This window comes from Phoca vitulina, unplaced genomic scaffold (assembly GCF_004348235.1).
Source record: "Phoca vitulina isolate PV1807 unplaced genomic scaffold, GSC_HSeal_1.0 scaffold19, whole genome shotgun sequence".
In the NCBI taxonomy this organism is placed as follows: Eukaryota; Metazoa; Chordata; class Mammalia; order Carnivora; family Phocidae; genus Phoca; species Phoca vitulina.
Genome location: NW_022589722.1, coordinates 19,925,577 through 19,952,249, shown reverse-complemented (window position 1 = coordinate 19,952,249; position 26,673 = coordinate 19,925,577). Strand labels below are relative to the sequence as shown.

The window sequence follows — 26,673 nt, the reverse complement described above, 5'->3', positions numbered from 1 at the left end:
CAGCCCTATTCCTGGACTTCTCATTTACACAAGCCAGTGTTTTCCTCCCCTTTATGTTCACGTGAGTTTGGGTTGGATGTTTTATCACTTGAAACTGATACCGTGCTCTTTCTATCTACGGACAAAAATCAAAGCTCCCTCTAATTCTCTTTGTGGGGCAAATCCCACAAAACTCTACCTTCACAGAGAGAAGAGAACAGAGTTTCTTCCTGGTCTTACATGTGGCCTCAGAGATAGATTTTTCAGGCCCACCCAAGTGTCTACTTATTTATAAAGGGTCCCCTGTCTCCATCATGCTTGATTCTGCCCATCTTTTCAACCCTGGGACAGTCATGGTGACTCACAAACAAGATATTTCACACTCACCTCCAAAAACCTAATACCCTGCAAACAGAAAACAGGCAGGTAAAAAGGGACTCCCCTTTCAGACAGAGGGAACCTCCTGAGCACCAGTAAAAGCAAGAGAGGTATCCAGCTGAAGCCTTATCTGGCAAGCCGGGATGAATGACCAGACCAGGCTGGAAGACCACTGTCTTCCATTGGAAATAAACAAGGTCTGACCATAAAGTCATGAGTGTTTTCTGGTCCAACTGCAATTTCTTTTAGAGTCCCTTTATGCACCAGAGTGATTTTAAAAGCAAATCAGTCTTTTTTTAAAATCAGAATTTATTCTTATTTATATAATCAGGTTGTTCAATTAAACCCTACAGACAAATTAAATCTGTATTGAAGCTCAAAGTTGTGTGGAATCAAGATCACATTCATTATCAAGTCTGGGGAAAATGACTTTAACACAGAGGGCATGGCCTGGCTCCAAGTTTGCTTTAGCAAATCTTTAAAGTGATCCAGAACACCAGGACCATTCCTCAGTGCTAAAGGATGAGCTGGCCATGACAAGGGTGTCTGCCATCACCCCTTTATGAGATCAATTACATTCAGTGACTTTGGGGGCTCAGGGTGAATCGTTCAAGAAATACCTGTCTGAGAATGAGATCTTGGAGAAACCTGACCTCTGAAGTCCTGGGATTCTCTGGCAGAAAACTGCAAAGCATGAACTGGAAATATCTGTTGCCTTATTTGACAGGTACTTACTCAGCCTGAAAAACAACAGGTGCCATTAACCAGCTACAACAGGCATTGCTGACTACCAACCCAATCAATATTTCTTCCTGTGCTCTTCTTAGTAAAAGCACTCAGATTGGGTAGTGGTGGTGGGAAAAATACGTCCAGTTAAAGAACTAAATTTCTTAGCCTCCCATGGAGAAATGGTGGCTCAAGAGGGGCTAAGTGTTGGTCAAAGAGATATGAGCAGAATTATGGGGTGAGGGCATCAGTGAGGCTCCTTAAAAGAAGGGCTGAGTCTACTGGCAGGCACCCTTTACTCCATCGTTCCTCATTCTTCATTGTGCTTAAAATGTGGAAGCAATGACTAGAGCTGTAGCAGCCATCTTGGAACCATGAGGTACCTTGAGAATGCGAACCATGTGCTAAAGATGACAGGTCAGAAAGACAAAGGAGCCTGAGATGTTGTAGAACCAACTACCTGACCTTGGACTACCTATCTGCCTTGGGTTGTTGTAAGAGAGAAAACCAACTCCTTGCCTTATTTAAGCCAGTTGGTTAGGTCTCTGATACTAGCTGCCAAACACAACCTGACATCAGATTGGCCAGTTAAAATCAAGTGTTCTTATTGGTCAAGAATGACACCTTTAATTCACCCCGGGCCACCTTTAACAATCAGAATGCTCTAACTGGATAATACAGTTTGTGCTCTAATTCTGGAAGGGCTGATCAAGTAATATCTTCACTGAACACAGGGCAGGATAAGGGGAAGAAGAACTGAAAGATCCAGGCTCTGCCCTCAAAGAGCTTATGGGTAATGAGAGAAGCAGGTCACAGCCACACAAAAGGTTTCCAACAAAAGGACCCATGTGATCCACAGCTGAAGCATTTCAGACAGCAAGCAAATGCTGTGGGATTTCAAAGAAGAGAAATATCTCCTTATTCTGGGGCAACCCCAGGAAGGATGTAGGGCTTGATTGGGAGCCTGCAGCTGAGAGGAGGGGGAGAAAGGAGCCATTCCAGGTGGACAAGTTGCTTGAGCAGAGGCTTGGAATTAGGAATGAAAGTGTTTGGGGGAGGGTGGGAGTAGCCTGGGAAGCCACAGAGGTTCCACTGAGGCAGGATTAGGGGGTGCCAGGATGAGGAGCTTGGATGGGACTCTGGTCACTACTACTCAGAGCGAGGCTGATCTGGGGTGCCAGGAGGAATGGACTGGGCGAGGAGCCTAGGGTGAGGCTCTAGTGAGGAGGCTGACTGTGGTCTGCAGGGTCCTGAGACATTCTGGGTGGGGATGGCGTTCAGTGGCTCTGGCCCAGGTGGCAGATAGAATGACAGTGGCAATGGCACAAGCCAATCCTCCCAGTTGAGAGACACTGAATCGCTAGAGGAATAGAGCGAGCCAACCACACATCCCTCCCCTCCTCTCCTGCAGGCGGGCTTCTTGGATAGAAGCTTTGGCATTTATACTCCTCCCAACCCCCAAAGACAAGCAGGACACGGATCTGGCATCCAGAGGCAGAGAAGGATGACAGCCTCAATCCAACTGATGGTTCAGGATTCCAGACACAGGATCATGATGACTCGGAATGGAGGGGACCTCATCTGTTATCAAGAAGCCACAGAATTCTAGAATAACATGGGCTCCTGGGAGGTCCCCCAGGGATAATCTCTCCCACTGGTTTTCAAACTGGGTTCCATATGGCAGTAGGGTCCATTATTCACAGAGGGGAGAGTGATCGAACCAAAACAACTCTGCTTTCTTTGTGTTTCATACATTGAGGTGCCCAGAAAGCCTGCATTCCAAACCAAGTCTGAAACCCACCAACAACCCAACTGCCTCCCCTCATCTTACAGATGAGGGAACTGAGGCACACGGAACCCTGAACCCCCCTTTCTTGTAACTCCCACGGATCCTGTCATCACATGGTCAGTGTCTACATTTCCAGGACAGCCTCACACAGTTGGGGCAATGCTGCTCCCACTCACTGTGGGACCCTCAGCTCCCAGCCCAGGACCGGCCGGCCACAAGGCAGGCGCTTCATAGACACCTTCGAAACAGAGCCATGAACCAAGGTGGTTGGAGGTGGCTCTCAGTGGCAGAGCCACGGTGACTCAATCCCCGCCACGCCTGTGGCTCAGCGTGGCCCAGTTATGCGGGGGCCGAGCTCGGGCATGTGCTAACAGAGCATCCTCGGCTCTTCTGCACACCGAGTTCCCAGCTACCTGCGGCAGGGCTGGGGAGTCTGCATTCCTGCCCTCCCCAGGGCCAGCTGTCTCCAGCCTCCACCACAGCTCCCATCATCCTGTCCCTGAGTAAGGGCACGAGCTTCTCAGGGGCACCGGGCACATCCTATTCATGGTTGTCTCTCCAGCACTCAGCACCACCCTTCTGCTTCTCTTTACCGAGTTCCTGATCTAAAAAACAAAAAACAAAAAACTGGCAGGTCTTTGAAAATACACTTGGGAACGTGCAGACTGTTACAGGAAAGGGCTCCATCATGGGAAGTCTCTGGTGAGCCTCCCAGGAGTGGTTTTTCTGTCTGGTGCTCATTTTTCTCCTTCTCTCTAAAATGGGAAGGTTGGCCACTAATCAACTTCCGAGGGCTGCATCAGTGTGGCTGCAGGAAAAGGAACCGATGAATTGTGTACACAAGGAAGCACACTGCAGGCCACCAACTGTGGTTTCATTCCACACCCCTGAGCCCACACACCCGTGGACCAAACTTCCTATCCAGACCTGTAGACAACACACGGCGCCATCCGCAGGGAGCGGAGAGGGATTGCCCTTTGGTTTTGCACTAGATTCTAACTATCTCAACAACTGTATCATAGTACGAGTGTGAGTGCGTGTGTGAGACCGTGTGTGAGTGAGCGAGGGTCTGTGTGAGAGGCCTCTGTTGGGCAGTGAACCTCTCAGAATGACCTTTCTGAGGCCAATCTCAACTTGGTTTCTTGATGTGAAAAGCACGGGATTTTTTCCCACTAGGCAACTCAGTTCCTGGGCCTCTTCTTGGGCCTCACAAAACTATCCAATGCCTTAAAAGTGAAAATTATTAGCTCCAAAACATGAAAAGAAAACTGCAAGGCCATAATTAATAGCGGTGTAATTAAGTGGCTAAAACCCATAACATGAAGTCAACATCATGAGCTGTTGATATCAACATTCATCACAATTTCATCACATTTGTGGGCGGGGGGGAGGCTGGTTAGATTTTTCTCACTTTGTAAGAATTCCTGAGGACACATGATGACAGCAGAGAAATCAGACCCCACCGAAAAATGAGATGTACGTACAGCAAAAATAATTCCAAAAGCAAAATCATTACAATTTTTTTTCCAGGCGTAACATAAATCTGATGGGGTCTGTCTGGGTGTGATATGGGATGGTGCCTCCAAAGACGGAGAGACTAGAATTAAGGAAGATGTTAAAACTACCTACATGACAGTCTGCAAATTTTAGCTATCAAAACTCAACCCAAACTCAGAAGCCCTGACAAACGCCCGATTTCTGACAATCCTGCTGAACTAATGTAGGCCTCTGTGCACACGCACACACACACACACATGCACACGCACACACACACACACACTCTTTCCTGATACTGCTGCAGTTAAGAAATATCTGCCCTCGCTTCTTCCCAATGGAAACAAACTGAAGCTTTCCTTGATACACGATGTACAATCAATAATCTCCTACTTCTCCTTCCATAGAAAACTCATTTTACTTTAAGGAAAACATGATGAATGATTAAGATCCATAATAGAGACCGTGCGCATAGAATACGTAAGGATTTCTAGTTGTGACAAGTCTTTGCAATGGAAAACTTTTGGCAAACTGAAAACACAGGTAAGAAACCTGTCTAGGCGCAGGTCTCCCACTGGGCACGGCCCCTTTTTTCAAGCACCCAGTGCAACACAGGGCAACCTCTTCTTTCATGCAAGAACAGGATGGATTTTACAGCTGAGCTGAGGCACATGAGGCTTTGGGAGCCTCTGCGCTTGTGGTTTCTTTCAGAAAGAGCTTGCTCAGGCTGGGCCAGATTCTTCTAGAAAGTCCACCACTGGAGAGGCTCAAGAGGCCCATTCTTTCTGGGCCAGTGGGAAGTTGGCTAAGGGGCCATCTGGGTTCTGCAGAGCCCAGCAGGAACACTCCTCCTTTCTGAGTGGGTATTCCAAGGACTTCCTGACCTTCAAGTAGCAGCATCTGAGCCCAAATCATAATGCGCTAGGGAGCCCATGAGGAGCCCCCCACCATGGCTGAAGATGCAAAGGTAGGGGCTGGTGAGATGCAAGGTTCCACTGAGGCCTGACAGATTGCAGGGGAGGAACACAATAACTCTATGCATCCAAAGGTTGGGAGGGCCAAAAGCTGGGGTAACCTTCACATCCTGGTTAGTCTTCAGATGGGATCCCTGTGTACTCTCCCTCCCCCACCCCCCCGCCTTGGGATAGTCAATCCAGGTTCTCAAAACACTTGAGCACCAACAATGCACAAAGAGTGGCCTTGGAAAACACAGAAAAAGCACTGGACTAGGAGTCCAACAGATGCCCAGTGTTGCCACTTACTTGGTGACCTGGGCAAAATATGTCCCCTCTGCCACCCTCAGCTTCCTCTTGTGCAAAATCAGGCTACTAATGCCTACCACTCCCCCTGATACCCAAGGGCTGTTAGGCATATTGATAGAAATAGTTGATGGAACTCAGTAAACTGTGCAAGCCTAAAGAATGAAAAATAACAAGGCATTGTGGGATTCACAATTATAGTTAGTGCAGCCTGATAAGGAGCAAACATCTCCTGTCTTCCAGTGGCCCCGTGCTTCAATTCCACTCAATTGGCAGGTGAGGTTGTTCCCCAAGGAAGGGGGAAGAAGAGGCAGACCTGAATGAGTCAATAGGAGCATTAGGTTAAACCGGCTCAGATTAAGTGTTTGAATCAATACGTGTCACACTGTTCTGGAAAAAAAGGCCTGGTCTTTCTAGTCACAAAACCGGACTGGATATTGGCAGTGGTGGGTGCTTTGCTTCCTATAGTAGTGCCTGGCGTTTAGTAGACGCTGAACCAAGTGAAGGACCAGGAGAGATGGAGAGAGACCAACAAAACCACAAACACTGAGACAACAAGGCGGAGGCCTAGATATACGGTTGCTTTATCTTCACGAGTCCACCTTGCCGATCGGATGAAATCGATTGTCCATCTAATAGCTGATGTTTTTAATCCCTGTGGAATTGACCAGCTGCCTCATCATGGTCTAGACACAGTCTTAGGGTTGGTTACTAGAATGTTTAAGAAATTTTCGACAGGTCACATTGCAGCCCTGTTGCAGCAAGATTCACAGGATAGCCCGCTGATGGCGCACCAGGTGGCCGGGGGTGGGGGGAAGTGGGGGGAAACACCCAGCTCCCGCACCCTGCCAGCCTGACCGTCCGTGAGCCTCGTGAGCTTCTCCAGGTCAGGTCCCCAGGCTGTGCAGGAGAACTGAAGGCCCTGACCTTATCGGTGGGGCTGGAGGGATGAAGCCGAGAGAGTATCTGGAAAGCGTGCTACACAGATTCTGACACACGGCAGACCTCAATCAACAGGACCCAGGGGGAAACACAACTGAAGAAAGGGAACAAAGCCTTGTTTCTTTCTTCCTGGGGCAGCCTGGCATCGTGGACACCAACCTGGGGATTCAGGGAGCTCAGGTCCAGGCCCAGCCAAGAAGTGAGGGCCTCCCATTTGGAGGCTCAGGACTCTCCCTCGCCCGCCCATCTGCCAGCAGCCGTGCGGCCCCATGCACGTCAGGGAAGCCCCCCAGCTCTCAGGTGTCTGGTTCGCAAAATCCACCCGACACCCAACCTGAAGGCAGCAGGGCCCCCAGGAGCATTGTGCGGGCTTCTTCCAGCTCTAAGATCCAAGTGTCTATGCAGACACAGTTTTCAACTTTGAATTAGAGCGAGGTGCCATCTCACGGGAAGAAAGTGGGTATAAAGGAATAATGAGCAATCATTCTTTTTTTCTGTGCTTCAAAGGAGAGGCAAGCTTTGAAAAGGAGCGATTTTCAGGGCTAGGAATTTGGAAACAGAGTGGGAGAGTCCCAGCCAGTTAGCCAGTGGTCAGCTCCAGGCTCCTGGTTTGCCTGTTAGTGAAGTTGCACTGATTCATGGTTCATTTCACAGACGACCAATAGACCAGACCAGTCTAGTCGGAACTTACTGATCGGGCCTAAGCCCCTCAGTTTATAGATGACATTCAGTGCCCACCATGTGTGGATGCCGTTCTAAGTCTCGGGGTGATAGTAGGGAATGAAATAGACAGATACTCTGCTCGCACGGAGCTTATGGTCTATGGCCTCATTCGCTCATTGAAGTGCCAATATGTGCCACCTGGAGACCCAAAGATGAAGAAGAAACAGTCTGGACCGTAAAGATGAACAGGGAATCTGATGAGTGCTACACTAGAGGTTTTGGGGGTCTGCGGGATGAGAATCCCAACAACACCAGCTGTCATACGTGGGCGCTCACTTCCCCACACTAAGTGCTATATACATCATGGCATTTCGTCTTAGCCCCAAAACATTCATGGGGGATGGGGGGGGAAACTGAGGCAGAGAGAGAAGAACCCACCCAGGGCAGCCCAGCCAGTAAGGGATGACGCTGGGAAGTGAACCCAGGCTGCCTGACCTCAGATGCTGGGTTATATAGCACGATATACCACGCTGACTCCTCTCCAGAACATCAGCCAGGTGAGTGAGACCTTTTAGTGAGTAAATAACGTAAGCCACAACATCCCAATGTCCCCATCTTCTACACTGGCGTTTAGGCATTCAGGACTGATCCATTCTGTAGATGTAAAATTGATTTAGCCACAAAACTTCTTAGGAAAAAATATACATATTTCTTTAATACAGAGGCAAGCTAGTTTTGAACCTCAGACCTTTGAGAGCCAAGGTGAATGTACCAACTCTGACACATGAAAGCAAGCACTTTGGCCTGGAAGGTCGGGACGCGTCTGGCTGGACGGGGTTATTTTTGGTTCAGAGATAGCTTTGACGAGTTCCACCTTTGCTCCCTTGTATCAAAAATGGCACCTGGGAGGTGAGGATACAGCAGTGAAGGGGGAATAAAAAGAAGAGCTTTGCATCAGGAAAAGAGCAGAATTGCAAATAATCAGGAGGAGATGCTTGAAAGCATCTAATTGGACCCTGCATCCTACCATGTCTGTTTCCAATATTGGTTCTCCTCCTTCCCTTTCTTCCATCCCTTTGGGGTCCTAGAGCTCTATAAGGTTCCAGGCACAGCACCTCCCTTCCTCTCCCCTCCCCATCCCACCTGGCTCAGGGCTTCTCCAAGCCTCAGGGGGACACTGTCTCCTGGCTGGTCTCCACAACCAAAGACAAAAAGGCACAGGCGTCCCTGCTCCCTGAGGAGCTGAGCCGCCTAGGATGTCAGAGCCAAAAGGACTTGCTAATCATCTGGACCAGTGCTTTTCAGACTCTACTTGGCAACAGAATCTCTTTCTCAAACGCATCTTATGCAAAGGTCCAATATGTGTAGCACGGATGGAAGGGTAGCAGCTCTGGTGAAGTGTGGGTGCGGGACGGGAAGCCTCCCCACCTGGAGGCCCTTTATAGAACCTTAAGATCATGACAGTCTAGTCTGAAGTTACTGATCGGGCCTAAGCCCCTCAGTTTATAGATGACATCCTGAGACCATTTTGCCTCTATCCCGTTGAGAAAACGTCCCAAACATCCTGCTGGTTCATTATGGTTAGTGTGGTCCCCATCAGGCACCTTGATGCTGCTTGTTCATCGGTCCTAAAGTGGTCCCAGGGGTTGCAGGCAGAAATACCCCGAAGCTGGGGCACAATGGTAGCAACTACCTCACAGGCCACATGACACCGTGGAACACTTCCTCCTCCTAGATGCTTTCTCCCGTTGACTGTGAGAACATTTCTGTTCTCCCTTTCTACTGGCTGCTCCTTCTTGGTCTCCTTTGCTGGCTCCTCCTTTTCTGCCTAGCCCAAGGAAGGGCCCAGTCCTTGGTCCTCCTGTCTCTTCTACACCCACTCCCTAGGTGACTTTGTCCCATCTCATGGCTTTAAAAACCATCCGTATGCTCCCGACTCCCATATTTATACCTCCAAACCAAAGTCTCTCCTGAACGAAGCCGTGATTATCCAACCACCTAGCTGACATCTCCACCTGCAGGTCTCAAAGGCTCCTCAGACTTAGCATGTCCCAAACTGGACTCCCAACCTCTCTGCCATCTGCAAACCTGTTCCTTCCCCCAGTCTTCCCCCAGCTCAGTTTATGCAACTCCATCCTTCCAGTTGTTCAGACCAAAAACCCTGGAGTCATCTTGGACTCCTCTCATGTCCTGACAGCCCACACCCAATGTATCAGCAACATCTTGTTGACTCTTCCTTTTCATTATGGCCCAAATCCAACCACCTCTTAGCCCACCTCCCCTGCTACCACCCTGGTCTAGTGCACCATCATCTCCTGCCTGGATTATTTTAAGAACCTCCACACAATGGGTCTTGGTTTCATTCTTGCTCCTCTACAGCCCATTTTTCAACCAGCAGCCAACGTGATCCTTTGAAATCCTAAGTCAGACCTGCAAATCCTTACTCAAAATCCTGTAATGGCTTCCCAGTTCACTAAAAATAAAAGCCAGTCTACAATAGCCGATGAGGACCCACCCAACCTGACTTTCTGTGATTCTCTGCTTTCACCTCTTATTCCTCTTGGCTCACTCATACTTCTCTACTACACTGGCTTCTTTGCCATTCCTGTCTCAGGGCCTTTGCACTGGCTATTCCCTCTGCCAGAACACTCCTCCCTCAGTTAAATCCCTCACCTCCTTCACCTCTCAGCACCAACGTCACCTTCTTAGCGAGACCACCCTAACCACGCTATTTATAATTACAACCCACCATCCCAGCCCTCCCAGTCCCCCTCACTCTGATTTATTTTTTCTATGGCAAGTATCTCTTTCTAACATCCTGTACTTGCTTACTTCTGTTAACTGCGTAGGGTCTACCCCCACTAGAATTCATGGTCTAGGAAAGCAAGGACTTTTGTGTTTGTCAGTGCACTGTTACTGATATATGCCAAGTGCCTAGAACCATGCCTTCTACATAGTAGGCGCCCAATAAATATGTGTTGAATGAATGAATGATCGAATGATTATTTTGCAGTTTACAGATCACTTTCACGTCTGATGATTCCTTTGAGCCTCGAAACTCTCTTGGGATTTTTCAGATAAGAAAACAAGTCCAGAGAGGTTAAATCACTTGTCTGAGATCACACAGCTTGTTCTACCGTGGGCCTCATGCCCTCTTCTGTCCTTAAACCCTTACGAGCATGGTATCTGACCACAGTGGTGCTGATCTCTCCAAGGCCTAGACCCCATCCAGCTCTCTCCTCCCTCCCCAAACTCACACCCAGGTTTGCTAAAGATCGTATTTGTAGGTACAGTGCACAGGCTGCTTATTTTTTTCCCAGAGAAGCATTGATATACTTTTACTCAAATTAACTCAGATCTTGTCTCTAGTTTGCAGGCCAACTTCTCACCCTAAGATCCTCCACCAGGACATGGGAAGGACACTGATAGGTTGCCCCATCCCTGGCCTTTGGTTTCCCCACATATCACAACAACTGGACATTCTGTAAGGAATGGGGGGGGACAGGGAGGGGAGAGAGACCCTTCATGATCAAGAGGAGGCTTTCTTTGTTCTTTCTTAACAAACATGGGCTGAAATGTGAGGTTGCTAAGTGCACCTTCATAACTGCTTCTAGCCCCCTGCTGACAAATGCCTTTCAGGTTCAGGCCCACATCACAGGAACGGCTGCAGCAGCTAGCTTATTTCTGCCTCACCCACCATACTATGAATTGTGGCGCTGCTCACGATTGCTCTTTTTGCACAGGCCACTGGGAAGCTCGAGAGCAGCAAATCCTGGTTCTCAGGCCTTCAGATTCCAGGACTTGACCAGTGGCCCCCAGTTCCCAGGCTTTAGGATTTAGACCGAATGATACCACCTGCTTTCCTGGTTCTCCATCTTACAGATGGCAAATTGTGGGCTAAGAATCCAGAAGGTGATCTGGCCTTCCACAGCCGTGTGTGCTGATTCCTACAACAAATCTCCTCATATATCATCTCCATATACCCTACTGGTTCTGTTTCTCTGGAAAACCCTAATACAGTGGTAAACACTCAATAAATACTGCCTTTTACCACTAGTAAGTGCTGGGCTTTACAGTTTTCCACAGGGGTGCCTCGTTTGACATTTGTGACTCCATGAATACCAGAACCTGGTACCATCATCATCATTTCCCATTCCTATGAGAAACAGGTTCAGAGAGGTCAGGGGCCTGTCTGAGGTCCCACAGCACGAGTACACCCTGCTAGGCCGGAGCTGGAGCCCTCCTCCTTGCTAGAGGGTTCGGGCACCTTCCTGCACCCCCTCCTCGTCTACGGCCCCTCCACCCCCACAGGCTCCCAGCTGCCCCCAGCGAGCGGTTCCACATGCTGAGACCACCCGAGGCTGTGAAGTCTCCCGCTTGCTCCTGGTCTGTTCTCTCCTCCACAGCTCTCACACCGAGACAGAGGGAAACTTGGAGCAGCAGGAGGGTCCGCAACGGCAGCAGGACCAGGTGGGAAGGAGTGGAGGAAGGTTGAGAGGGGGAAGGAAGCAGGGGGTGGCCGCGTGTGGGTGGTGGTGGTGCCTCGGTGGTTGGAAGCAGAAGCAGCATCTGGCCCTGAGAATGGCAGCTGCGGAATGGGGGGGGGGGGCAGGTTTCCCAAGAGACAGGGGCACACGCAGAATTCAGAACAGAGAGAGAGGTGAGAGTCCTGGCTCTGTTCCCTTCCCGCCCTGATGACACGGCTCCAGTGTGGGAAGGAGAATGGGGAATCTTAACCCCCAATCCCACCCCGGGGCCCCTGAATGTCTTGTGTCCGTCCCGGTGCTGGCCACAGCCAGCGCTAGGGGCACCCAAGAGGGGCAGCTGGGCCTCCCCAGACTGCGCCCCACCACCCGAGGTGGCTTTGTCCTATGGCGCCATGAACCTCTCCTAAGGACCTCCCGCCACGGGCACAGTTTTACATTCGGGGGATTATTTGTGAATCAACTAAACACATCTCAGGCCTGCAAGCTTCATGAGAGCAGGACTCATGTCCGGTGGTGCCCAGAGCGGTGAGTCCAGGACCCTCAATGTCAGCAAAGATAAGGCTGCAAGGGGCGGAGGCAGGAGGACGGAGGAAAGGAAAAGCTGGATCTGCTCCCCAGTACTTGAAATTCTCTGGGGCCATCGAGAGAGAGAAGGTGATCTGTGTCTGCCTGCTCTCATGCACACACATCCTGACTTATGGGTGGTGCTGTGCACTGGGATCAGGACGAAACAATGACACATGCCACCCAAAATCCCCAGTGAAATCCAAGCAGCCTCTCTGATTTGCTTTCGGATGCTAATGCACTGGGGAACTGCTAATATGATTCCGCACTGAACACACCTGATCTTTGCAGTAATTGCTTTCACTGGCGCAGCCATGAGCTAATGGGGACCTCCCCCACGCTCCCGCACTAGCATTTCTTTGACTGTGATCTGTACAGTGAAAACCAGAGATGTTACAGCCTGGTTGTAAATTCATCTCCAAAACTGCTGTTGACAAAAGAGCCTCTCAGCCCTCGCTGCCCCCAAGGAGTGATCTGGTTTGGAAGAGACAATGCATCACGGCAGACAAGAGATGGGCTAAGAATCCAGAAACCTAGGGACGCCTGGGTGGCTCAGTCAGTTAAGTGGCTGCCTTCGGCCCGGGTCATGATCCCAGGGTCCTGGGATCGAGTCCCGCATCGGACTCCTTGCTCAGCAGGGAGCCTATTCTCCCTCTCTCTCCCTCTGCTTGTGCTCTCTCTGTCAAATAAATAAAATCTTTAAAAAAAAAAAAAAAAAAAAGAATCCAGAAACCTAGGTACTGGTTCCTGCTCTGCCATGTGACCCTCTGACATTGAGCAAGAAGTGTCTCACTCTGAGCCTCAGTTTCCCCACCTGTAAAGGTGTGAGAGTTGAACCAAGTGCTCCCCATGGATGGGGCACTGCACGTGTGGGAGGAAGGGAGAATTGAAGTCCCTTAGACTTGAGCTCAAATCGCCACTCTACCATTTATTGCTCAGGGACTCTGGGCAAGTTGCAAAATGTCTCATAGCCTCAGATTCTTCTTGTGTAGTGTTGGGGTGATAACAATACCTAACTGGCCTTCTGACATTCATCCTTCCCTTCCTTCCTATCTGTTCTTGGTACTGCAGCCTGCATGAGCTTCTTGGAACACAAATCTGATCCTAGCATTTCCCTCCTTAAAAACCTTTCAAAGCCTTTCCAGTGTCCTCGGGAAAAGATAGACTCCTTACTCTGGCAGATGGCTCGGTCCTACCTCTACCCAGCTCCCCTCACTTTGTTCTACCAATCCAGCCACACTGGCTGTTCTCCTTCTCACCAGGCTCCCTTCTGCCACAGGCCCTTTGCACATTCTGTTTGCATTCACGGAGTACTCTGCTACCTTTTCAACCAAATGGGCCACTCTTCGACTTCACTCAAGCCTCACTTCCTGGTCGAAGCCTTCTCTTACTCCTAACTGCATCAAGAGCCTCAGAAAAGGCTCTTCCAGCCCTGTGTATCTCTCCTTTGTAGCAACCATCACAGTTGTAAACTTACATCTACATGATTATTTGATGAAAAACCTAAGTTCACTATAGGCCCGCAAGCTCCACGAAGGCAGGGACTGTGTTGCTTAACATCTAACACCATGCCTGCAGTAAAAGTTGCAATGAATGTAATAAAATTCACTTATTAAGCAACATTTATCAAGCAATTTCTACATGCCAGACACTTCCCTATAGCTCTAAGAATTAGGTTGTATTATTACTTTCACTTAACAAAGGGGAAGACTGAGTCACAGAGAGGTTAGGTAACTTGCCCAATATCACACAGCTAGTAAGTGGCCAAAGCCTGAAGTCTGGTTCCTGGGAGACTATTTGGAGCCTTTCACTCCATATGAAGTAGGGTTCAGATCTTTGGCACTTCTTAAACATTTGATAATAATAATAATACTTGCCAGCAGACATTAAGTATTTACAGTATGTCCAATACTACACACTCCAGGGATTTTTACACGAATCAACTCATCCTCCTAAGGACCCCATGAGGAAGTACAACCATTACCCTCACTTAACAGATAAGGAAACTGAGTCTCAGAAGGTTCGTTGGCTTTCCCAAGGTCATCAGAGTTGACACCTTGGTCCACCAACTCTGAAGTCTGGGAAAACACCAGCTCTGGGATTCTCGGGAGGACTGGGACAAATTCTCCACCGTGCCGCAGATTTCTGTATTCAGTTCTAAGTGAGAAGGCTACGCACCTTCTGGCACTGAGCCTGCCCAGCTAGGCAAAGTATGGACAGAGCCGTCCCTCGGAGACCACAAAGCCAGCCACTGCCCCGGGGCCTCGGCTAAGGAGGCTACACGGTGACCTCACAGGGCAGCCAGGACGGGGAAAGCCAGCAGGAGCTAAGAAAAGAGCTGTGACCACATGTTACACAAAGGACGATCCTCAACCAGGAGAACCGCACCCAGGCAAGCTGAGCGCCTCACTCCACACACCCCTCAGGCTGCACTGGAGTCCTTCTGGGATCCCCTCCGAAGCTCATCTGAGCCAGAGTTCACCATGGTGCTGTAGCCCTTCAGAGCACAGGTTCTGAAGCCCAAACTCCAATTCTACCCCTTAGTATCTATGGCAACTCAATCAGCCGCTAAACCTGTCTGAGCCTCGGTTTCCTCCCCCGTAAAATGGGAATAAGAAACACCCACTTCACAGGAACAGTGTGAAGACTGAATCAAGTATTACATATGGAAGGCTTACGAGTACAGTACCTGGCCCAGCAAGTGTCAGCCCCTCAGCAGGTAAAATGCAGGGGATGGCAGAGGCGAAAAGACAGGTGCATAATACAATTTGCCTGGGGCACCCACTCTTTGGGATTCATATTTTACCCATGCCTGAGAGCTTCATACTGATTCACTATGAATCCATATAGCACCCCACTTCCAGAACAGGATGACAATGACAATGATAATACACATAAAGGATGATAGGTATTAAGTATGCACTTAACATGAGACACTGGGAAAAACACTTTGTATACACTATATTATTTCCTTTATATTATTTTAATCTTCACAAATACCCTACAAGGGGGTCCAGAGCCAGACTGCCCAACCACTTGTTAGCTGTGTCACCTTACTCAAATTCTTTAAACTTTCTGTTCCTCCACTTTCTAATCTAGAATTACAGTTGGGAGGGGCTACCCTTGTAGAGACCATAATTCCCAGCCCCCTGTTTCTAGCTGAGGCCATGTGACTTGAGTTCCAGTCACTGGACTGTGGAAAGAGCTGATATACTCACATCTAGACTGTCCTCTAAAAACTTCCTACACAGTCTTCCACACTCCTGTTGTCGCCCAGCAGGGAAGTTCCCCAGAGTTGAGTGTTCCAGATGGCAGAACCTCCATCAAGGTCCGCGGAACAAAGCGCCTCCCTGCCCTGCCACCAATCAGAAGACCACTTTTATTGTGTTTGGCCACTAAGATCTTAGGGTTTATCTGATGCAACGGCCAGTATCACCCTAACCACCGAAGAAATTGGTACCAGAAGTGGGGTGCTTACCTACGTGGCCCTGGCTTAGAAGTCAGAGAGTAGAGCCTGGGAAAAGCAGTAACATGTTTGGTTGGACTGTCGCCTCGGATAACTTAGAGGACCAAATTGGGCTAACTGAGCCTGTAGCCTCTAGAGAAAGAGGTTTGAAAAAAAAAAAAATAACAGGAATAACAGAGCTTGTGGGAACTATAGCCAGTTTGCAAGTGAAATTGGGAAAGAATTGTGGAGAACTGAAAAGGACAACTATTTCTAGACCCCAAACATAAAAGTCAAGATTGAGAAGACTTTTAAGTGAAAGAAATGATCAGATTAAGGGTAGAAGCTTCCCGCCTAAGCCTGATGGCCCCAAGGTAGCTATCATTATTAAATAGAGATAAGGAAAGGTCTCCAGTTAAGAAAGTGAAGAAATCATCCAGGCTTGATAATTAGCTCTAGGAAAGGACAATGGGAGTGGCTATTGGCACACTAGATGTCGTAGATGAAAATCCTACTACGTTGTCAAGAGAGCAAAATCTGTAAGCCTGCATTTTAAAAGTCTTTTACTGTTCCGGCAGTAAAGTAGGGGCCCCTCTGAGTTCAAGGGCAGGAACTAGGTTACAAAAGATTTAGAGCCTCCAGGTTGGTCATATTCCTCAAGAACCACTTCAGGAGTGGCCAATAAGAAAAATGGACAAAGACAATCCTCCCACAAGGCAAAGCCAGGAGCTTGGAGAACAATAAACCAGGAAATTGTTCAAGCAAGGAACGTCACCTGTTTCCAGGGCACACAGCCACACAGTGCCTGCCTGCCCAGGTTTCCTAACGACTAAGGGTCAGCACCTTGTGTATGTCTTCCACGACTGTGCTTTTCCCCAATGGGAGTTTTCCTGTGGCTATCCTGCCCTGCTCCGAGATGGCACATGGACGCAGAGTGGCAGATAACATTTCTCTGTTGGCTCAGGGCTCCCGGGACCACGAAAAGCCGCACATAATCCAATGGATAAGACTGAGCTTCACCCCGAGCTCCTGAACTTTCCCCTGGAAGCAGCTGATTGCATAGAAAGTTAGTTTCCTCCCTTGGGTAAGGGGGAACATGTTTTGTGTGAGAGAAGAAGGACACATAGATATTTGGTGGCCAGGGAGCCCACGACACATCTGGCCAAGGATATTATGGGCACAAGTGATGGAGATCCATCCCTTCCAGGCTTTCCTAAGATCCTCTACTCTCTCCTTCTTCCTCTACCTATTGGCTGGATGACTGTCCTGAAGGCCACATACTGATGATAAAGAAAGCCAAATCCAATAGTCTTGGTACCTAAATGACCCTCTTGCTGCCCCCCACCTCACCCCTCTCCCAATCACACTTTAGTGAGTAAGAAACAACCTTCTATTATGTTCAAATCCTAAGATTTGGGGGTTGGCTTTTAAAACAGCTAATGTAATTGTAATGATTATAATACGGAGAAACAATGCCCGGTGTATAATAAGCACTATACAAGTGTAGTTATTATTATAATACCCATTTTACAGATAGGAAAACTGCAAGTTGTGGGTGTGTCTGACTTCAAAGTCAATGATTTTTTTATATTTACCTTTCAGTAGATGATAATCAGACCTATTTCATAGGTGAGTTCGGCTCAAGGTCACAAATAATAATAGGTCCAGAATTAGAGGCCTTCCCCCCTATTTGAAAGCAATCAGCATGCCACACCTGACCTCAGGTCTCTAGATTGATCCCTCATTGTTTTTTTTTTTTTTTTAAAGATTTTATTTATTTATTTGACAGAGAGAGACACAGCGAGAGAGGGAACACAAGCAGGGGGAGTAGGAGAGGGAGAAGCAGGCTTCCCGCCGAGCAGGGAGCCCGATGTGGGGCTCGATCCCCGGACCCTGGGATCATGACCTGAGCCGAAGGCAGCCACTTAACCGACTGAGCCACCCAGATGCCCCGATCCCTCATTGTTTTATTTTGCTGTTATTTTTCTTTTCTGTTCCATGAAACATCCTACTTGCAAATGCCCCAGCACTGAACTGGCAAGTCTGCATAGAAAACCAAATAACCCTCCACTGACCCAAATTCCAAGTTTTAATTTACATGCAGCCAGTTAATTAAAAACGTGCTCTCTGAGCACTGACACTGCCGTGGCTGACTCCTGAGATAGTTTTCCTATTCTTCTTCCCTATTCTTCTTCTGTGACATTTTTGTCCAGCCCAGCAACACCACACTGTGGAACAGCAGGGCCAGCTAGGGGACCGGAAAACTACTGAGTAAGCATTTAGTGCAGATCAGCATCTAAGGAGGCAACAGTGAAGCAGAAGACCTGAAAACCGTCCTACCCACCAAGCCAGTGCTGCCACGGGCTAGGGCTCATGTTAATTAATGTTTACAAAGTGATTTGGGATCCCTGAATGAGACTATTCAAAATCACCAGCCTGAATAATCAGTGCTTTAAGGAAGGCATTATAATTGAGTGCCTACTATGTGACAGGTGTTTTCACATACTTGATCTGATTTAATCGATTCTCTAATCACGAATGGGGGTAGATTTGGATTTTCTTCCCTTTTTTATGCCTTTTGTTTTGTTTTGGCAATCCTCACTGCACAGATGAGAAAACCAAATTCAGCAAAATTAAGTCACTTGCTGGAAAGCAGCGGAGCTGAAATATGAGGCTGAATCTTTTCCAGTGTAAAGTCCTTATCCCTTTCATCACACCACACTGCCTCTTCCAGTCTTCCCTTCACACTCTTTCTGCATTTAAAACTGAATTTCATTCAAGGATGCCTATGGCTTTGTTTTTAATGTCTTTTTTTTACTGCGGTACATTTTAAAATACAGTGAAATGCACACATCTTAAGTTTACAATGCAATCAATGCATTTTGAAAAATGCATGTACCTCTGAACCCTATCACCCTGGAAAGTTCCCTAGTGCTCCTTCACTAAGGATGCCTTTAATAAAAAATACAGCAAATAAAATGAGCTACTTTCCTTTGACCCAAGCAATCTTTTTGTGACCTTGGCAGTGAGGGCTGAGCCCATGGAGTCAATCCCTGAGATGAGCCCCCTGAATTATTTGACTTTGGGAATATCGGGAAGAGGGATCCATCCAAGTAAAATTCTGTACCCTTGTGGCTCCATCCATACTGAACACATGGAGATGAGTTAATCTGGATGAGACAGAGATGTGAGATACCATTATGCCTGGATTATCACAACTACCACCACCATCTTGGCCCCCATCGTGTGTCAGGCAGCAGACTATAACAACCTTATACACATAATCTCACTTAATCCTAATTATTACCTCTATTTTATAGCTGAAGAAACTGGGCTCAGAGAAGTTAGGTAACATGCCCAAGAACACACAGCTATAACAGGACAGCCTTGAAATTCAAATCCAGGAGGTCTGATTTCAGAGGCCTTTACAGAGGTTGATGACAGATGTTGGTGGGTGAATTTTAAATCCCAAAGATTTAATGGGCCACTTATATTCCTTCAACAAACAGTACCCGGCATCTGCTAGGTGCTAGGTGCTGTGCTGAGTGATATGAAAGGAGAGACAAAGATGAATAGGACATAAGCTTGCACTGGAGGGGCCACAGTGTGATGGGGAGTCACTTAAAGCAAGGTCAGGGTCGGGATTCCCAAGGGAGGGGGAAAGGGCTGTGTATGGCACAGGTATGGGGGGTGGGGAAGGGGCTGGATCAAGGAAGGCCTCACAGAGGTGTTGGAAAGATCATTCTGGACCAAGTCTCCAGGGATGAGAACTGGCCAGCTCTGAAGCCATTGAGGTAAAATGACTCACACACACAAACGGCTTGCTGAAGCGCTTCTGCCTGCCCCTTATGTAGCTTTCGCAAAATCAATCAAGCCAAATTTTAAAACCCCACAGAAACCCAACATCCACTGGGGTCTCTTAGCTCTTATCCCAGCTCTTCAAAACAGCTCAAAATCAACATAAGAAAAAAGCCCTCTGAAGAGTAAAACAGTCCCCTGCCCCCTGCAAAGTACATGCCCTAAACCCAGTCCTACTATTTTTGAGAGCCACCAAGCCCTTGCTTACAGCTGGTTATCTTCTGTTTTCTGAACTGAGTCCCGCGTGATTAGTTTCCTAATTCCTTGGGCGTGGCATCTAGCAGCAGCAAATTTAGAAGGGTGGACAGGTGTAGAGATGGCAGTAAGAAGGGCGCGATCAAGGTAGAAGGATTTGAAAAGATGATTCAAGAAACTCAAAACTCAATAGCTTCTTTCGGGACATCACTGTATGATAGTACACAACAGCTTGAGCAACTGAACAGGCATCTAGTAAGCTCCAGCTGTGTACCAGGCTCTCTCTCAGACTTGGGCAGAGGTTATAAAAATGTAAAATCTAGTACAGCCCAGTGCAGTTCGAAAGGAACGGAAAGTGTATGAACTGGGACAGAAGGTCAGGCTGTAAAGGGTCTCTGTTCAACTGGGTAGGTAATGAAGGGCAAGCTGATGGCCTAAAGGCAGGGAATTCATCTGCCAATAAAGAGCAAAACACTTAAGTTCCCTGTGCCTCAGTTCCTCCTCTGTATAATGGGGATAATAGTAGTAGCTTTCCAAGGGAATGCTGAAGATCAAATGGGTCAACATACAGAGTAGTGGTGGAGGCATGTTGGAGGTTATTACCTCTGGATCACAGTACCTGCTGGGTCCTTAAATTTACTAACTGCTCAATAAATATCGATGAATAAACGAGTTCACAAATGGATGAGACTGCTGAGTTAAAGGGAAAAAAAAATCGATCACGTAAGGCACGGACTCCTTAATAAGGCTTGCAGATCAGAAAGACTGCCATGCAAAATAGTTTAGCAGGTTTGATGTTTAATATATGTTTCAGATACCTAAGAAATTAATTGCTCATTCCTTACTCTTCGCATAAATGACCTGCCATTTTAAACAAGCTCAAGGGAAGGAGATAGAGAGATCACAATGAAATGACAGCATCTCTCATACTAAGAGATGGCCGAAGGGCCCTGAAACCGAGGAGTTAAAGCTCTATGGTGTGGGAACCGTTAGGATGGCAGCAAACCCCAACCGCCACACATTCACCCTGCCCAAAACCAACTCTGTGGTCTCTCCTTCCTTAAATTATACTTACTCCGAAAAGGATAAACACAAAAACTGTCTTTAAAAGATGTTAAGGATCATAAAAGTAAAACCAATTTTAAAAAACCTGGAGGCTACTAATAGAGTTATAGGAGGCCCTTGATTTACAGATGAGGAGACTGAGGCCCAAGAAGGAGAGTCAACCAAAGACATAAATTCAAGAGAATGGCAAAGAAACAGGTGGAGCAGGATGCCCAGATTCCCACACCGGTGCCCTCTACGGGGAATGCTCCTTCCTTGGAAGGAAACACCGTGAGAGCTTAGTAAAAGCAGGGTCCAGTCCCAGCAGGGGATAAGGGTTTGGGGGCCAGTAAGAAGTAAAGGACGGTTGTAACAGGAGAGGTAAGAACAGGGGAGGTGGGGCGCACCTGGTGGGAAGAAAATTAAGCCCTCCTATGCTTTTTGTGGGGGTAGGGCTCCGAACAGAGAGCAATCCAGCCCAAAGCTCCTGGGTTTTTCAGGTGAATCCTCCCCCTTCTGAAGAAGCTCATATAAAGACCAATGCTTTCTCCTAGACGTTTCCACCTCGGTCAGGATTTCACGTGTGTTTGAGGCTCTGCGCCCTCGACTGGCTGCAGAGGGGGAAGGTCTCTGGCAAAGAGATCCTCAAGAGTCTCCAGAGCAACGCGGAAGTCGCGATCCCGCCCCTCCCCCACCACCACGCCCACTTTGCTCCTTCCTTCTCCTCCCCCAACGATGATCAAAACCAGGTGAAAGGGAGAGCGGGAGGGTCAGTTTCCCGAGAGCTTTTGCTGGAGCCCCGCGCGCCTGCTCTCTCCTGCGCACACTCACAGGCACACTTAACATACACACGCACAGGCTCACAGTCTCTCACAAACAAGCACACACTCACGTGCACACACTTGGCACCCCCAGAGGCCCGGCCGCGCCCGCTGCATCTCTCTTTCAGCCCCCGGGAAACCGACAGGCAGCAACATGAATGAAATCTACCCAGAAAGACTGCATTTCAGCTCCAACCACGCAATCTCCGGCCAAACCGCCGAATATGTAGCAAAGTTTTATTTCGCTTTTAGAGTCTCCAGTTACGCTTCTACCATTTCCTGTGGAAAACTGAAGCTTTGAAGTGTCTAGCTCGGGCTTTCGCAGACAGGCAGGACCGCCAGCTCGAGCTCTCAAAAACAAGAGCCCCCGGCCCCACCCCCTCCGCCGCCAGAACTGCAGGTTCAAACCCACCCAGCTCCCGCCTCCGAAACGGGGGTGTGGGAGGGGATGACAGAACCTGCTGGAAGCTACGCCCTAAACTGACAGCCCCCTCCAGAACCCCGCCCCACTCCCATCTTCCCCGGGTCCCTAGTGGCGCTCCTTAAGCAGAGTGGTGACAGCTGCAGCTCCCTCCCACCGGGAACCGAGAGGCAAGAGCTGGGAGGTCGGAAATGGGGGGAAGGGGTGTCCATAGCGCAGCACCCACCAGCTGTGCGCTCTGGCCTTCAAAAACTGCCCCGGGAAAACTTGGGACCTGTAAGTCTTCCGGCTCCACCCTCTCACCACACACACCTCTCCCCCACTGAGCCAAGCGAGCTCTCAAACGTTCTGCCTTGACGGCCGCGGGGCCTCTACTACACCCGCGCCAGGACAGTGTCCGGGGGCGGGCAAGTACCCAAACTGGCGGTGGAGGGAGGAATGCACCTCCTCCGGAATTCCAGGGAGCCGAACTCGTGCGCCAGAGAATTTGGCATCTTCAAGGTCAAAAAACCAAACCAAACCAAACCAAACCAAACACAGGACTCTGGCAGAAACACGTACTAGGGGCAAATGTAAAGCCTGTGTCCGCAAACGGCGATGGGTTCTTCCCACAGTCTGCGGGCGGCCGCCGCCGCCCCGCCCCACACTAGGGGCCGCGCAGTGCGTTCCCGGACTTGGGAACCTGAGGAGCCGCGTGAAGTATACGCGGATTCCGAGCGCGCGAGTGAGCAGGCGAGTTTCGGGCCGCCTCCTACCCCGAGGCCCCCTCGGAGGCTTGGGACAGCGGTGGGTGGCCGGAACGACGCGGCCGGGAGCGCGCGAGGCAAACTATCAACCGGAGTTGGCCAGGTGGGGTGGGAGGCGGCGGCACCAGCGCGGCCACTTACCGCTGGCATTCTTCCCGCAGATGAGGTGCTGGTAGGGCTGCAGGAGCCCCCAGATCTCGGAGTCGTTGTTGACCGTGTGCTCCAGCGTCTCCACGGTGAACCTGGGCGCCTCGTGGAGTGCGTGGTGGTGGTGATGGTGGTGGTTGGCGACGGCGGCCGGTGGGGCTGCGGCGGCGGCGGCGGCCGGCGGGGCGCAACAGCTGCTGCCCCCGCTGGCGCTGCTGGCTGCGCTGCAGGCGCCGCCGCTCGCCGCTCCCCCTCCGGGTGCCTCCCGCTCCTTATCCGCCGCGGGGGCCGTGCCGGGGCCGGAGCCCGGGCCTGGGCCCGAGCTGGAGCCCGGGCCAGGGCCGCTGCAGCTCCGGGGCAGCCCGGAGGCCACGACCCGCGAGTAGATGTCCCGGAAGAGGCTCTCCATGCAGGCTGTCAGGTAGATGGCGGCGTGTTCGTGGATGCGCAGCGCCACGCGGCTGTCCACCATCCAGCGGTACACGCGGCCCACAGAGAAGGTGAGGCCGCAGCGCGCTGACTTGCCGCGGCCCAGGCGGTCGCCGCCGGCACTGCTCATGTTGTAGAGGGACAGCGCGGCCAGGGCGGCCGCCGTGCAGTGCGCCGCCAGGCCCCAGGACAGCACTATCTCCATGGCGCTCTGGATCTCGTACTTGGTGCACTTAGCGAAGCGCAGGCTCAGGCGCTGCGCCTCCTTGGCGATGCGTACCAGCGCCCGGCTCACCAGCGTCGACAGCTTGGCCAGCGCGTCTTTGGGCAGGCCGCCGGGGGCCGCCGGGCCTGCCCGGGGATCCCGCGAGCGCAGCAGCAGCGCCTCCAGCTCCTGGAGGGTCCAGGGGACCTCGTCGAGGTCCGGCAGCAGCCGCGAACAGTGCTGGCCGGCGCAGTCCAGCCCCTCGGAGTCTTCCACCAGGGCAGTGTTGACGGTGTCAAAGCTGTTGTGCCGGCTGTGCATGGAGTCAGCTAGAGGCGGCCAGCAGCTCCCGCCATACGGGGACGCCGGGTGCGAGTCGGAACAGCACAGGGACAAGTTGGAGGAGCGCACCGAGTCCGCCGCGCCACCATAACCCGAGTCCAGCGTCAGATCCTCCAGCGTCCGCACCACAGGCTTCTTACCTCTCCTGGCCATCGCTGCGCCACTTCATGCTGCGGCCGCCGGGGAGCCGAGGTGAAGGAGCAGCGAGAGCACCGGGCGCCGGCGGGCGGGGAGAGCCGAGTCCGCGCTGCCTCGGCTCACTTTTCCACCAGCTGCTTACCACCAAGTGTTACTACTTTCGGCTGCCTCCCCGAGCCGCCGCCGTTAGTAGACGCCGGGCGGACCCCGAAGTCATCTTCCAGAGCCCGGGCCGGAGCTGGGGCGCACTGGGGAGCGAGCCAGGCCGGGAGGGAAGCTCACGCCGGGACTCGCCCCTTTCTTCCAAAATAAAAAGTGTCCGACCCGCTCCTCCCGGGGCCCTGCTGGGCGCAGAAGACGCCGGCCGCCGGCCTCAGTGTTCGTAGGACGGAAATGGACTCAGATGCCGCCGCAGCAGCTCTGCTGGCAGCTGGCTCCCGGCTCCGGGCTCCCGGCTCCCCGCCCGGGGTTCGCTAGACGCCCGCCCGGCACTGAAGCGCAGCAGCTACCGCGGCGGCTGCAAACCCGGCCGAACCCGCAAACCCCAGGCAGCCAGCAGGGCGGGCATATGTAAAGCAGGGCCGGCGGAGAGCCAATGGGATCAGAGAATGCTAATTATCTCGCCTTTTTTTAAAATTCCTCAGCTCCGCGTAGCCCCGCCCCTCACACACGCCCCCGGAGGTGACCAGGGCTGCAGGAAGTGGGGGGCAGCGGCCTGGCGATTGGGGGGGGGCCGGTGGCAACGTAGAGACGCGGATGTTGTCTCCCTGCTGCTGTCCCTGCTCCTCAGGCTCGTGGCTTTGGTACCAGAATGGGAGGGTGGTAGGTCGAGCAGGTGACCCCCCACCCCCCACCCAGGTGTGCTACCCGCCAAAGGTTCACAAAGTGTCGGCCTGGGGTCGCTTCCTGCCCCCGAGTTTCGGATTTCACTTTCCTTTTTTCTTTAATACACAAAGCATGTTTTTTCATCCCTTCCCCTTTCCCCCACCTTCGGGTCCCCAAAGCAATTAAGGTGGTCCTCTTTCAGCCCTAGTTTTCTTCAGCGTGGAGCGAAGGTTAGAAACCAGGCCAGCGAGCCCAGAGGCCAGGGCGCTGGACACCAATGGAAGGCTGAAATCTCAGGACATTAGCCACCTGCCACCAGAGCACATTGACTAGGTTCTTTTCAATAGCCAGGAGGACGACCCTGCACCTATCCTTCAAAGGCCTGGGTGGTGCCGCCGGGGGAAGGCTCCGGTCTCACTTTGCCATCTTGGTGCCCCTAGTTCCAGATAGCTCGGCCTTAAAAGGGTAAATTTGCACGGAGGAGAGTTTTCTTTTTTGACTAAAGAAAGATATAACATATGCATGACTTAGCTGCATTTGTGTCAGGTGACATTGTCTTGTTTATTTGTCTCCACCCTCGTGGGTGGGGAGGGGAACATACCTTTTTCACCAGGGGGTTCCCAGCTCCCACACAATGTCTCTGCCTGAGGTTAGGAATTTTCAGCTTAGAAGTCCCCTCCTACAGAAAGGTAGCCCAGATCCCCCAGTACTTACCTGGGTGATTTACCTGCCCAACCTTCTTCTGAAGCTGTTGATTTCTAGACTCTTGTAACACTAGGTTGTTACAATATGAGAATGTGTCTAGACTGCACACTGGACTAGAGGTTTGGTGCATAGACCTGTCACAGAGTAGGCACTCAGTAAATAGTTTGCTATAATTGGGTGGATGAAGGAAGGAAGGACATGTTTTTGAACTGCTGGTTTGAATGTTCAACAATGGACTTTCCCAGATAACCCCATAGATTGTCTGATGTTTCTCTTATCTGTCATCCCAAATCTACCCACCCCTCACCCCCAATAAACCACCACCCTATGTAGCTACCATCCTAGTACCCATGAGTACATATGCTCATCACCTCTCACTTTGACTGTTACAATATTCTACCAACTGTTCGCCTTCTCCCCTGCCTCTTCCTTCTCCAAACCATCCAGTCCAGGATCTTGAAAAGCCCAGTTCTGATCTTATCATTCCTTTTCTTGAAAAAAATTCAAAGGCTCCTCATTGCCTTCCAGATAAATAAAGTTTATACTGATGAGCTGGCCTTCAGGGATCTCTCCACTCTATTCCCAGACTCTCTTTCCATAAAATTCCAAACCTTTTAATAAGGGATTGTGAGGATTAATTTTATGTGTCAACTTGAGTGGGCCACAGGTGCCCAGTTTAAACATTGTTTCTGGATATGTCTCTGAGGGTCTTTTCAGATGAGATCAGGATTTGAATCTGTGGACTCAGGGAAGTAGATCACCCTCCCCAATGTGGTTGGGCATCATCCAATCCAAATAGAAGGAAAGGTAGAGGAAGGAGGAATTCATTGGGTTTTTCCCACCTCACTGATTGAGCTGGGACATAGCTCAACTTCTTCAGCCCTCAGACAGGGATTTACACCATCAGCTCCCCTAGTTCTCAGGTCTTTGGACTTGGACTGAATACCACCAGCTTTCCTGGGTCTCTACCTCACAAACATCAGACTGTGGGCCTTCTCAGCCTCTATAATTCACATGAGCCAATTCATCATAATAAATCTCTATATATTTGTTTTCTCTGTTTTTCCAGAG

The 26,673-nt window shown here is 50.3% G+C and overlaps 1 protein-coding gene across 1 annotated transcript in view; it reads right to left on the bottom strand.

The window, feature by feature from the left end:
• Positions 1-24,595, bottom strand: part of BTBD11 (BTB domain containing 11) — a 299,557-nt gene extending 274,962 nt beyond the window's left edge. Inside the window, exon 1 of the mRNA XM_032416174.1 lies at positions 22,953-24,595. Within this exon, the coding sequence (XP_032272065.1) occupies positions 22,953-24,087 (1,135 nt within the window). The 5' untranslated portion in view covers positions 24,088-24,595. The remainder of the gene's footprint in view (positions 1-22,952) is intronic.
• Positions 24,596-26,673: the final 2,078 nt, after the last annotated feature.